The 14,480-nt window shown below is 35.4% G+C and overlaps 1 protein-coding gene across 2 annotated transcripts in view; it reads right to left on the minus strand.

Moving 5' to 3' along the window:
• Window positions 1-14,480, minus strand: part of LOC129763218 (E3 ubiquitin-protein ligase Ubr3) — a 184,028-nt gene that overhangs the window by 133,182 nt on the left and 36,366 nt on the right. For both annotated transcript variants that reach the window (XM_055762100.1, XM_055762099.1), the window contains exon 3: window positions 12,445-13,201. In XM_055762100.1, coding sequence (XP_055618075.1) covers window positions 12,445-12,820 — 376 coding nt within the window. In that variant the 5' untranslated portion in view covers window positions 12,821-13,201. The remainder of the gene's footprint in view (window positions 1-12,444; window positions 13,202-14,480) is intronic.

Here is a 14,480-nt window from a genome sequence, read left to right on the forward strand (position 1 = left end):
TGGCCTCTGATAACAAATACTGTGACACTGTAGCCTCAACGTGATTCAATGAATTCTTGAAAATGTTTATATTTGAATTGAACAAAAAAGTTGGCATCATTACGATTTTTTTTTTCGAATGTACGGACTTTTTGATTTGTCTTCTACTTTTTTATGTCCGCATTCTTAATTTTTTTGCCTAGATTTTTCTCTTTTAATTTTTTTGCACTCGTATTTCTTATGTGTTCGGATTTTTGGTATGTACAATTTTTCATGTCTTCGGTTATTTTTGTATGTCCGAATTTATTTGGTGCACGGATTTTTCTGTGTTCAGTTTCATTTATTTGTCGGGTTTTTTTGCATCCGATTTTTTTTTGTATGTTCGGATCTTTTATGTGTCCAAATTGTTTTGTCTTCTAATATTTGTGCGTCCGCTTTTTTTATATATCCGAATTTTTTGCGCGCATGGACTTTTTGTTATGCCTCTTGATTTTTTCTTGTGCCTTGTGTTTCTGATTTTCTTGTGGTAAACTTTTTTGGGTGTTCAAATTTCAGATCCGTATGTATTTTTCTGTGCTCAAAATAAATTTATTTGTCCGGTTTTTTGTTGTCCGTTTAGTTATTTGTCGGGATCGTTTTCGTTTGTCCGGATTTTTTTTGCTTGCTCGAATTTTCTTACGTGTCCAAATTGTTTTACTTAGTTATGTATATTTATATCCGCAATTTTGGGCTTTTCGCCTTCTCCCCGGATTTTTGTTTCTCCAGATTTTTCTCTTTAAATTTTTTGCATTTTTGTATTTTTTATTTGTTGGTATTTCTGGTGTGTCCAATTTTTTATGTTTTCTGTTATTTTTGTACGTCCGATTTTTTTTTGAGCACGGATTTTTCTGTGTTCGATTTCATTTATTTGTCCGTTGTTTTGTTTGTCGGTTTTTTTTTTGCATCCGACTTTTTTTGTATGTTCGGATCTTTTATTTGCCCGAATTGATTTGTCTTCTAATTTGTTAGCGCGCCCGCAATTTATTTTCATATCCGGATTATCTTTCGTGCATGGACTTTTTGTCATGTCTCTTGATTTTTCCTTGATCTTTGATTTTTTTTTCAGATTTTTCTGCGCTTCTGATTTTTTTGTGCTCGAATTTTTTTGGTGTTGAAATTTTAGAACCGTACGTATTTTTCTGCGCTAAAATTAATTTATTTATCCGGTTTTTGTTGTCCGCTTAGTTGTTTGTTGGGATTGTTATGTGTTTCCGGTTTTTTTATGTGTTCGGATTTTCTCACGTGTCCAAATTGTTTTATTTACTAATTTATCTTTGTGTCCGGATTTTTGGGCTTTTTGTTTTCTTCCCGGATTTTCTGTTTGTCCAGATTTTTGAATGTTCTCGTGTTTTTTGTGTGTTCAGATTTTTTATGTATGCGAATTTTTCTGTGCTCCGTTATTTTGTATGTCCGGATTTTTTTGTGTTGGAGTTTTTCTGTGTTCAGTTTTATTTATTTGTCTGTTTGTTTTATTTGTCCGGATTTTTTATAGGTTCGGTTTTTTTTTGTTTCCAAACTATTTTGTTTCCTGGTTTTTTTTTGTTTCCAAACTATTTTGTTTCCTGGTTTATTTTTGTGTCCGCTATTCTTTTGGGTACGGTTTTTTATTGTACGGACTTTTTGCTTTGACTCCCATTTTCTTTTGTGTCCAGGTTTTTTTTCCTGTTCGTCAAGATTATTTTATGTTTCCGTTTTTTATAGCAGGGTTTTTTATGTTCGGATTTTTCATGTATGCGAATTTTTCTGTACCCGGTTTTTTGGGTTTTTGTGTGTTCAGTTTTTTTTTATTTGCCAGATTTTTTCGTTTGTCCGAATTTTTGATAGGTTCGGTTCTTTTATTTTGTGTACAAACTGTTTTGTCTTCTGGTTTCTTTTTCTGTCCGCATTTTTTTGTCCGGATTTTTTTTTTTTGGGTGCGGACTTATTTTTTTAACTCCTAATTTTTACAGAACTGTCTTTTGTCTTTTTTAATACTTCCAAAAAAAATTTGGTGTATTTTGACATCAGGATTGTTCTATGTTTCTGTTTTTTATAGTCGAATTTTTGATATATGCAAGGATTTTTCATTTGTAAGAATTTCCTAGAGTTCAGTTATTTTTGTATGTTCAGATTTTTTGGGTACGATTTTTTCTGCGTTCGTTTTTTTGTCTTCTGTTTTATCTTTGTGTCCAAATTATTTTTATGTACGTATTTTTCATGTGTCCGGCTTTATTGTATGTCCATTTTTATTTTGTAAAACTTTTTCTATGACAAATTTTGTTTGTCCGGATTTTATTGTGTCTTCAGATTTTTATGTGACAGTATTTCTTTGCTTTCGAAGTGTCTGTCTCTTGATTTTTTGTGTTCGAATTTATTGAGTGTGTTTCCGATGTGTCCATTTTTTTCTATTTGTCCAATTTTTTCTTCGTTTTTTTGTGTACGGATTTTTTGTCTGGTCAGATTTCTTATGTGTATGAATTTTTGGGTATTTTTCTGTTCCCTGATTAATTCTTGTGTCCGGATTTTTTTGTGTACGTATTGCTTCGCCTTCGGATTGCGGCCGGATTTTGATTTTTGTTATCCAAATTTTTCTGTATTGTTTTATGTTTGTTGTGTCCGGATCATTTGTGTGCTCAAATTTTTTAGTTGTACGGATTTTTTCAGTTACTTTTGTATACCCAGATTGTTTTGCGTTTTGGAATTTTTGTGTCCGAATTCATGTTTTTGTGTATTTGTATCCGGATTCTTTTTATGTTCTGTTTCCGTTTTTTTGTTCAGATATTTTAGTTTTTTTTTCAATTTTTATTAATGTTTTTTTATCCGTCCGGATTTTTTTTTGTGTCGGGATGTTTTTAAGTGCACGATTTTTTTTGTGGTTTTGTGTTTCATTTAGCGCTTCCGGATTATGTTTTTGCGTACGATTTTTCTGTGTTCCGTTTTTATTTTGTTTGTCCGGATATTTCAGAATTATTCAGATTTTCTGATAATCCGTTTTTCCCAGTTTTTATTTGTGTCTTGGTTGTTTATTGTTTCCGAGTTTATTGTACGTGTTTTCTGATTCTAGTATCCGGATTTTTTTGTTTGTTAATTTTCTTCTGAAATTTTTCTGTTTCTGATTTTTTTTTGGCTCAAACTTTTTTGTGTCTCAAATTTATTTTTGTCTGGATGATTTGCGTTCTGATTCATTTTTGTGTCAATTTATTGCGTATTTCGAGTTTTTGTGACCGGATTTTATTATTTGCACAGTTTTTCTGGATTTTTTTATGTGTATGATTTTGTTTTCTGTGTTCGTTTTTTGCGTTTTTAATTTGATCAACCGCATGATTTATCTGTCCGGACCTTTTATGAGTCGGCATGTTCTTATGTTTGAATTGTCATACATTTTTCTGTGTTTTCTGCGTTTCCAGATTATTTATTTGTCAGAATGACTTTATGTGCAGGATTTTTTTTCTGTATATATTGTATGTATTAGCGTTTCCGGATTTATATTTTTACCCGTTTCATGTTTGCTCAAATTTTTCTTTTTTTCTTTTTATGTGTACAAACATTTCGGTGTTCGTTTTCTTCTTGGGTTTTCTTGTGTCCGTGTTTTTCGTCCGTGTTTATTTTTTTGTTTGGTTTTTAGTGTTTGCCCATATTGTTCCGTTTCCGTTTTTTAAAGTTTTTTTGTGTTATATCTAACCGTTTTTTGTCAGTTTTTTTTTAATGTGTTTTATGTAAATTCTGATTATTCGTGTGTTTTCGATTTGTTTTATTTTTGATGTAGGAACTATATCTCTCATTGCTGTACTCGGATGTAAATTCAAAACGAGAACGTAAAGTTCAGAGCATTAACACCTCTTTGTCGGCTGGAAGAAGTGGTATGATAATCACTTCATTCGAAAGATACACTCTCGGAAACAACCTTCCAATTTTTTCATTTCATTTTTAGATGTGAGCGTCTTAATATTTCTTAATATTTTAGGGATTCGTATGTTGAGATTTCTCGTTTTAATTTTTTAACTGTCGATTCTGAAGATTTAATTTGTTTGTTTTTTTTTTTTCAATGGTACGGAGTTAAATTCCATATATTTTCATACCTAACACTTTTTTTTTATCCCATTTATTTATTTAAGGCTCATTAGCATTTTAGCTGTAACAGAGCCGAATTTTAATCGTGTACATGTCACATGGTTATCATATCTATAATTAGCACATTACACAGTTGCCGTTCGCCAGTATTCCTTCTATACCATTACATATGGTACATTCACACAGTAGCCATTTAGGCGTAAGAGTATTCTTTCTGTTCTTCCATTATCCAGTTGGACCACCGGACAGCGGAGACAGTTGATTGATCATTGTTGAGTTATTTATAGAACAGCAGCCCGATGTTGTATGGATGAATCGATCTTATTTCGACCGTGGATCGATCTCCATCGCTGATGATTGTTGCGTGGACGTAGCTATTCTGTAACAACACAAAGATGGTCAATGAGGGTCCTGAGTTTTGAACTCACGATCGATCGCTTACTAAGCGCACGCGCAACCAATGTGGCTACGGAGACCCCCTACCTAAGACTTTATACGTTTTTAAAATTTGCTGTGTAAGATTTCAATTTCTTAAACTATCGACTTTCCATGTTTCGAAATTTGATCCAATAACAAAAAGTATCTTGTATCTTTCAGTATGAAAATGAGCATCCCTTCCGAAGACGATAGATTTGGAGCTCGTGTGAAAAGTTACCATCGCTGGTAAGAAAGGAATTCATCTCGAAGCACATACCGGTAGCTTCGTAAAATAGAGAAATAAATGATAGCGTTTCGGTGCCAAGTAGGTCATGCCCACTCTCATCCGATACAGAGCTAATGTGTCAGAAAACGCCGTTAAATTTGCTCTGCTGCCAACAATACAAATTTAAAGTTATAATGTTGAATGGAAGCTAGAAATATTCTTTTAAAATGTTAAGGATTACGCAGTTAAAGAATTGTTTAAAAAGTATTTATGATGTACGCCTTAAACATAGGCATCAGTGACGAGAAAGAACCCTTTAATACCTCTTTTCTTTATCCAGGATAGAAAATCGATCATCGAACTGGCCCACTTTAGTGAGTTTCCACCCAAACACACCCCCTTCGAATCGTCACACCTTCCCTCACAAGAGGCAAACAAAGGTGAGGAATTCCTTATTGATATTTATCCTACACTGCAGCAACCAACAAATAGACGAGCGAAGCGAAGTGACGTCATATCGCGCGTCGTAATGTTCTCGTAACAACAACACCCGGCAAAGTGTGAGTGACGAAAAATGCGAAGTACACAATTTGCTTAAGCAAACGGAATATTAACCACCCGGGTTCCCGAAAACCATGCGAGACATTGAAGACAAGAAAGAGAGGGAGCGATTGACAGAAAAAAATACGTGCTCATCGTAACTTGTTTCCAGAGTGTTGTTGGTTGGTTGGTATGCGAGCCTGGAACTAGTTTCTTACTTTATTTGTCGTCCATAACCTTGTGCGCGAGTGGGGTGTGCACCGTAAAAATAAACGAAGGTTTTAGAGGGGGGCAATCAATATTTTTATCCACTAAAAATAGGCCGAAATCGAATCGTGGTTCCCTTGTGCTCTCTAAACTGTTAAGAGCTCCAAAGATTACCACAGGTACTTCGAGTTTTTTCGACAGTGTCCGGAACAATCCCGAGCATTGAACCCCTGTATTTGTTTTCACCAAAACACTCGGCCAGAGTCGCTGCCGCAGCGACGAAATCATTGGCCATCTTTATCCTTAATGACATCACATCAGGTGTGACTGAAATCAACAATGTGTGAAGGAGCGATCGAAGAGAGGCTGGAGTTAACTAGAAGCTATCTCTTTTGTGGAATGGGTGATTGTGCTTCAGCCAATCAAATCTGAAGAATATCAACGAGAAACCTCTGAGAATGATTGGTTGCTTGCTATTCCGAGTGAATTGATATCAACGAATGCCGATATTGCTTGGTTCTGGTAGATTCTCGCTCCACCGGGGTTTCTAATAACTAATTCGATTAGCTTTACGTAGCTTGAAAATATTTGGTGTTAGCGAGTGTAAGGTTTTCCTCGAGTCTGAAACTGAATAATGAACCTAGCTCATCTAGAATCAGTAATATTTTTTTTTATAAAAATGTGTTTAACAAGTACAGTTATCATCATTGCATAGAACACGAAATTTCTTGTAAAAAATGCCTACAATGAGCCAGTTGTATTTAGGTCATGTTTGGGTACGAAATAATTCGGCCAAATGAAAAAAACCAGACAAACGAAAAAAAAACTATAAAAGTTATCCGAACAAACAAAATTTAAACAAACATAATTATCCGGAATGATGAAAACAATGAAAAAACAAGGACATACAAAGAAACAGACAAACATAAAAAAATCTGATAAACGAAGAAAAATCCGAACATATGGAAATATCCGAACAAAAATATTGCCAAATTAAAAAATCCGGATACACCAAAAATAAAAAAAAACGAACAAAGGGAAAATCTGAACACATGGAAACATCCAGACAAACATTTCGACAAACGAAAAAAAATCTTAATACATAAAAAAATCGGAACAAATGGAAAAAATCGTGGTAAACCCAAAAAATCCAGACAAATGAAAATAAAGATTGGAACAAAGGAAAAAAAATGAACAGTGAAAAAATTCGGATAACAAAAATAGAAAAAGTTCAAGACACGAAAAACGAATCCAAACAAACAAAAAAAATCGGAATACCCAAATAAACGAAAATAAAAATTCGGACAAAGGAAAAAAATACGCATACAACACAGATACGAATAAAATAAAAATCTGGATACAGTAAGAAAAATCCGAGCAATAAAACAAAACTAATACAGGTCGGATTCGATTATATACTGATTCAAAGAACAAATTATGAATCAGTTAGAGAGCCTTAAGTTGGTTGATAGAAACAATCATGTTAACTATGCATTTTTGGAATAACACTTTAAAAGACACTAAAAAACACTAACATGAAGGGACATGCATTCTTGAATAACCGAGCCAAAGCATTGCATTTGTACCCGCTTTTGTAGACCATGTTAGCAAAACGCATTCCGGAGTGTAAAAATGCATTGGGGTGTAAAAAGTACTGCCGAGATCTGGAATGCCGATTTCCCCAACTTATTGGTTTCGGAATCTGTGTTGGGAAAACACATTCCGGTTTGCAAAAACGCAAACGAGTAGAAAAGTACCCGCTGCTTGCATCTATTTTGCCATGTCGATTTCCCCAGGCTCCATGGTTTTGATGTCTGTGTTAGGAAACATTCCAATTTGCAAAAGCACAAATGAGTACAAAAGTACCAGCAGTTTGCATCTTTTTTGCAATGCCGGTTTCCCCAGGGTCCATGGTTCTTAAGTCTGTGTTAGGGAAACATTCCGATTTGCAGAAACGCAAACGAGTACAAAAGTACCCGCTGCTTGTATCTATTTTGCAATGCCGATTTCCCCTGGCTACATGGTTATGAAGTCTGGGTTAGGGAAACATCCATTCATTCCTGCGATGGTACCTCAATCGCTGTTCAACTATAACTGAGTGGATTTCCGAGCGGCGCTCGCTTATACACTGATTGGTGATTTCAATAGTCTGTTTTGAAAGCAATTTTAAGGCTATTGAAACTAGTTTTTGGATCAAAAAGTAACAAGCATATAACGCGTAGACATTTTATCTTTCGAATGAAGTGTTTATCATACCATTTCGTTCAGTTGTTTAGGAGCTATTAACGCTCAAAATCTCGGTCCGCGGCGTAACGCTTTCGTTTTCGAAGCTTTGATTTTACACCCCGGTATAGAAATGAAAGTGGTTGTCCTACGTAAAAAAAACTCAAAAGTAAAAAAAACTCAAAAATAAAAAAAACTCAGAAACAAATTGAATAGAAAATCAAGCAAATGAAAAACGGACAAATCAAATTTTGAACAAATGAGAAAAAATCCAGACAAATGGAAAAAAACGGACAAATGAACAAAATTCTGTACAGATGAATGAAAAACAGATGAATAGAAAAACAGGTAAATGAAAATCCGGAAAATGAAAAAAAATCAGGTGGATTATTTTTTTGTTGTTGTGAAAACCAAATCAAAAACAAGGTGAGTAAAAAATCTAGAAAAACGAAAAATTAAGACAAAAGATAACAAAACTCGTATAAACGAAACATCCGAAAAATGAAGAAAAAATTCGAGCAAATTTAATAGAAAATCAATAAAAAATGAAGAAAACTGAACAAATCGAATTCAGGCAAAGGTAAAAAAAGGACAAAAAGGAGAAAATCGAATAAATCAAATTTTGAACAAATGAGAAAAAAAATCGGTATAATAAAAAAGGCATTGGAAAAGGGACAAAAAATCCGAACAATAAAAAAAAGTAAAAAGGAATAGCAAATATACAATAAAATCTGAAAAATTCAAATAAAATCAGGCGGATAAATTCATTTTTGTGAAAACCAAATTAAAAACAAGGTCAAGGCTAGAAAAACGATAAAAACTAAGACAAAAAATAACGAAAAGAACGAAAAAAAAACATCCGAAGAATGAAGAATCAATCCGGGCAAATTGAATAGAAAAACAGACAAAAGAATAAAATGAACAAATCAAATTTTGGTAATTTTTGAAATTACTGACCTTTTTTTTTAAATTGGTTTTCACAAAAAAAATCATCCGTCAGTTTTATTTTCAATTTCCAAATTTTATCCTATACAGGTCGGACTCGATTATCCGGGATTCGATTATCCGGAATTTTAGACTCGATTAGTATTTTATTTATGATTTTCGGAAATTTTGAATAATTTGTATAATGATTCTATATTGAATAGCTAATATGGGTATCAAAAGAAAAAGCTTGACTAGTAGAAAGCAGTTATTTATGAAAAACGCAAACCTAATATGGCGTCCACCACAAAATGGCGCCATATATATTTTTTCACAACCCCATCAATATGGGTATCAAATGAAAGGGCTTGACTAGTAGAATACAGTTTTTTTAAGAAAAATTCAAATCCAAAATGGCCACCACCACAAAATGGCGCCATATATATTTTTTCACAACCCCATCAATATGGGTATCAAATGAAAAGGCTTGACTAGTAGAACACAGTTATTTATGAAAAATGCCCAAAAATGCATCAAAAGAAAGTTCTCGACTAGTAGAACATAGCAGATAATGAAAAATACTATTTCATGATGGCCGCAGTCCCCAAACAACTCATTAATTTTTGAATGGTTTCATTCAGCTTGATCTGTTGCTATGTATGTTTGAATGTTTGTTGGGTTGTCCCACATTATTAGAAAATTGACCCCGTTCCTGTTGAATGATTGATCTGAAATTTGGAACATACATTTAATTCTACTGTCATAAAGCTGCGTATTCCATGATCTTGGAAAATTCAATTTGGCCGCCGCAAAAAAAATGGCTGAATGGATTGATTTGGAGAATACACTACACTATGAACAACATAAATTCGAAAAGGTCGCCGCTACAAAATGGTCGACTATATAATTGGCAATCCTCTCAATATTGGTATCAAATGAAATGATTTGACTAATAGAATGCAGTACAGGTCGGACTCCATTATATACAGACTCGATTATATGTGATTCGAATATATACAATTTTGGTCTCGATTATATTCAGTTCGGAAAAAAACTTTTTTTTTAATGTTCAAATACGGCTTATTTCATGAAGAAATGTAACCTTTCAACGTTAAGGCTATTATTAGTGGGGTAAAAATCGTGATTTTTGAAGATTTTGCTTGAATTTTCACCAGGAATTGTTTATATCGATTATGCAGCCAAATTAAGAACGATAGAAGTTGTGCGTCAAAGAACAAATTGTGGAGCGGTCAAAGAACTTCATTTTAATCGATAAAAACAATCTAGTTTAATATAAATTTGTAGGATAAAATTAATAATAACACATTAAAAATTATGAACTTTTAAGTGTTTCACTTCCGAAATGTTATTAAAATTCACTAATTTAGTTGTTCCACTACTATGTCCTGTACTAAATTTTCTCATCTTTCAAATGAAAGCATCAGAATCGTCTTCCGTAGCGTACTTTTTAATGTAGAGCCAGTTTGAAGCAACAGAGTCCGAAACAAAAAAAAATTTGTAACTTGTCATTGTTGAAATTCGAACATATGCGTAGGAGGATTTTTTTCATTAAATATGATCACCTCCTGAGAGAATCTGGATAATTTTTATTTTTTCATGTGAGAAAGGTGTTTTTGACTTTAAGGGGATGAATCAAAAATCAAATTCCTCTTTTATTTTCAAAAAACGAAAAATACATGCAAAAAAAACAAATAAAGAAAAAAAATGTTTTGACTCGATTATCCGGAGTAAAAAAAATCAATACTCCGGATAATCGAGTCCGACCTGTAGTTGTTTATTTTTAAATATTTTTTTTTCTTTTTCCCAAATTTTTCTCCCTTTTCTAATATCTTTTTTATTAGTCAATTTTTTTCAAAATTGTTCAAAATTTCGTATATTTGATTTTTTCATATTTGTCCTTTTTCATTTGCCTGAATTTGATTTATTGTTTTTTTTTTCATTTGCCTGATTAGAAGAAAAATCGGCCAAATGAAAAAACGAACTAATGAGAAAAAATAAGAACAAAATTAAATTTTGGACAAATGAGAACAAAATTTGGACAAATGGTAAAAAATAACAAACAAATGAACAGACTAATGAAAAAAGGCAAATCAAAATTTGAATAACGAAAAGAAATATCCGCGCGCTAGCAAAAAACAGACTAACGAAAAAAATTAAAAAAAGGAAAAAAAAACTTCCCGACCAATTAATTTGGTTTTTTTCGGTAAAAATGGGAAGAATGGAAAAAAACGTGTTAACAAAAAATCCGAGCAAGCGAAACAAAAAGAATTCAGACAAAGAAACAAAATCCGAATGAACAAAGAAAAATGGACAAATTCAAAAATAATCGGACGCGTGAAAAAAATCCAGACAAATAAAAAAATCAAGACAAATAAAAAAACATAAACGTGAATGCATTGCTTATTTGGGAGTTCCATGCCAAAATACAACAATATCATCCGGTTGATTCAGCACCGGCTGGCTTCTTTCTGTTCGATGATTTCAAAAAAAAAAAACCATTATAAAGAACCCGTTATTAGTTTATAGCGAAACTCAATCTCCAGAGAACCTTCGCAAAGTGACAACAGTTTATGAATAAATTACAGTTTTTTTTGGATCATGGTAGTATCATACTGGAACAGAATTAAGTCACTAACATTCTGTATATCAATAATTTGAAGATGAATGCGGCCACCCAATGGCATAAATGAATCTTAATGGGCTAGTGTTTCGACAAATTTCGAATATAGAAATATATAATATTTAGAGACTCGCAGCTTCTCGCGATTGAATAAATTTTAATATCAACGACCCCTAAGAGCGAGACCCTTTATCGCGGGGGTCAGGGCACCAGAATCCACTAAACCGGTACCCGCAGTTTCGGCGACCCCGTTCACGGGGGAAGGTTTGGTGGGTTGGTATTTTACCCATCCCGGAGTATCACCCAGGGTCGATAAAAAACGTAATAGAGCGCAACGCTCGCCACCGCCGGCGGATCACTCACCTCAAGCGGAGAGTTCAACAGACGGAGGAACTTGGGGCTGACTGGCTGGCTGGAAAACTATCGCTCTGCCTGATTACCACCGGCAAGCAAGCAAGCTGGCAGCAGTTCGTGTGTTTGCGTTTGGAGTTGAAGTTGTAATGTTTCTATTCCCTCTCCTACTTACTAGATTTCGCCAACTCTCTTGTTGTCTATCGACGACGACGTTGTCTTTCATTGTTATTATTAGTTATCATCAACGGTTTATTCACCACACACCTTCATACGTATCTTTTCATGGATCAAACACCAATGAACTCATGCACATTATTTTGGAAGATGGATTTCGATGCTCGATCGCAACCATTGCGCACTCCATAATTGTCGCAACCACTCAGAAGCACAGCGCAAGCACACGAGCCTCCAGATACCCACAGAAGGGGTTTGCGAGGGGTTTGGGGTTTTCGGTTCTTCAAGTTCAAAAGCGAATCAATCAGCTGCAACCGGCTGTTTGCCGCTACCCGGCGCTGGAGGAAAGCGAAAAATGCTCAAGATGTTTGAATGAGTGTGTGTGTGGGGTTGTGGCCCCGAGAGCGCACGAATTCGTGCAGCGCCGCATAATTCATCTAGCAGTTGACTTTGAGGGTCAAGCGGTACGCTGACCCCTCAAAAACCCCGGCAAAAATCGAATGTCACCATCGAGTGGTCGCCGCCACCCGTCCACCGGTTTCGATTCGTCGTTTGAATTTCAAAAAAGGACAAGCAACGCGAAAAATAAAACCGAATAGCAAGGCGTCTGTTCCACACACTTGAAGTACGATTCCCAGGACAGTTAGTTATACACACAAAAGCAACTCACCCATCGAAGCGAACTCAGCCGGCGTGTCGCCCCCTGCTATCAGCCATTTGCACCACTCGATGCTCTCGGCGTCGGTAATGTGTCGCGCCGGTGATAGGAAGTCATCCAGGAGCAGATTCAAACTCTCCGACTGTCCGGTCTCGGACAGTTCGCGCTGAATTTGGGTCGCAACAAGCTTTTTGCCGCACTCCCTGAGCCGTTCGAAGGTGATCTGGGGCTGCTGATCGTGACCGCTACCCGACGGGCCATCACCAGAGGGTGGCATTCTGCCACCGCCACCACCAGAACCACCTCCGCCACCGCTACCACTGCCGCCGCCACTTGCGCCACCCGACGGCGACGAGGATGACGACGTTAAGGAAGCCAGTAGATCCATTCTTTGCCTACTGTGTTGGGTGTATTTATCGTTCAATTCCTTCCGTCACAACCTTTTTCATAAACAGCCTTTACAAATATTGAACTTTTTTTCCAAGAGCACACACTGGTTTTATCTTCTTTTATATATTATTTTATAATTTCACTCTCACAGAATTATTTTCCTCGAAACACTGAATCGAAGATCATCATGTCAGATGCATTGTTGGGAGCGTCATTTTTCCGCATCATATCTCCCAGCCAATTAATCCTTCGGGAGCATTCGCACCAATGCAGCAGCAGCAGCAGCGATGGCCACCATCGCATCCGTTAGAATTGGATTCAATTTGTGGGCTTTCGACATGGTGGTGTTCAAGCACGGAGCCCAAATGTTCGAAGCAATCTGGAATGAGAAATAATGATTGAGTCTAGAATATGGTAAATATGTTCATATTTAGGTTTGAGAATCTTAGCACTCGACCACGAACGATCAAATGACAGTTCCGAGAATTCTGATTAGAGTATGCTTGTCACCAGTGGCCTAATAAAGTCACTCTCATTGATAATCGTCACTAAATCTCTCAATAATGAGCTTACTGCATCTTATGTTGCACCCAATGAGTAGTCGTACTCCACCATGCATATCTCTTTTCCCTTCTTTTGGAAGTCGAAAATAAGGTTTCGGAACATTCTATTTACATGAAGTCATAGTGTCATATGAGAGTTAAAAAGTTTGCTATCTGTTTTCAGAATAATGGTTTTTATTTCTCTAAGAATTGCGAGAGTAAGTGCGAATGTATGAAAATTGCCTCAAATCCATAATCGTACTCTGGTTGAAATTTCAACTCGATTCATAGGGCGTTGATCAATTTCAGGATTCCATCATTAGTATGGTATCCCTTGTTCATTGCAACTATCTTTAGCTGTCTTTAGCCGTTAGTTTTTTTGGTGTACTCGGAAAGAATATCCATCCATTTTTTGATCAAGTGGTTTTTAAAATCGTTATTTTCAGAAATTTGGTGGCTTCTAAATTTTCTACACTGATAACTTCCATAATTTTTAACTTGGATTGATGTTGGAAGATTAGGGAGAAGTATCAATAACTTTTGAGCAATTATAATGTAACCATGTGCGAATTGTATGTGACTTGTGCTTAGGGTCATTGTCTTTGTAAAACTTGTATCCTCGACTCAATCTCATTTTGTTCACACTTTGTTACATGTTTTTCTTTAGGATGATCGAGTAAACATTCTGACCCAATACACCATCTCTCATATGACACTATGACTTATAGATAGATGATAATGGTCCCGCCTCCTTCCCCTACAGAGGTTTGAGCAAGACGATTTATCTAAAAGATATTATTTTGTTTTCTCAGCATTGAAATCAGCTTAGCAAAAGAAAAACGAACAGATATAAGTTCAAAACATTACAATGTCAAAAGACAAGCCAATACTCAGTCTTGTCCGCTACAGAACCGATACGGTCCCGACAGGGCCCTTGCAGCCAAATGGTCCACCAAGGCACAAGTCCAACCGCCAGCCAGCCAGCTTGTTTTGGATTGACTTTAAATATCCCCATCCAGAGAAATCGAGGAATTTTTCTTTACGAACAATTTCTAGACCGGCTCTCACAAATCTGTTTGGCTATGATTTATATAAAATAATTTTTTTATCCATTGC

The sequence above is a fragment of the Toxorhynchites rutilus genome, chromosome 1, assembly GCF_029784135.1.
Source record: "Toxorhynchites rutilus septentrionalis strain SRP chromosome 1, ASM2978413v1, whole genome shotgun sequence".
Lineage (NCBI taxonomy): Eukaryota > Metazoa > Arthropoda > Insecta > Diptera > Culicidae > Toxorhynchites > Toxorhynchites rutilus.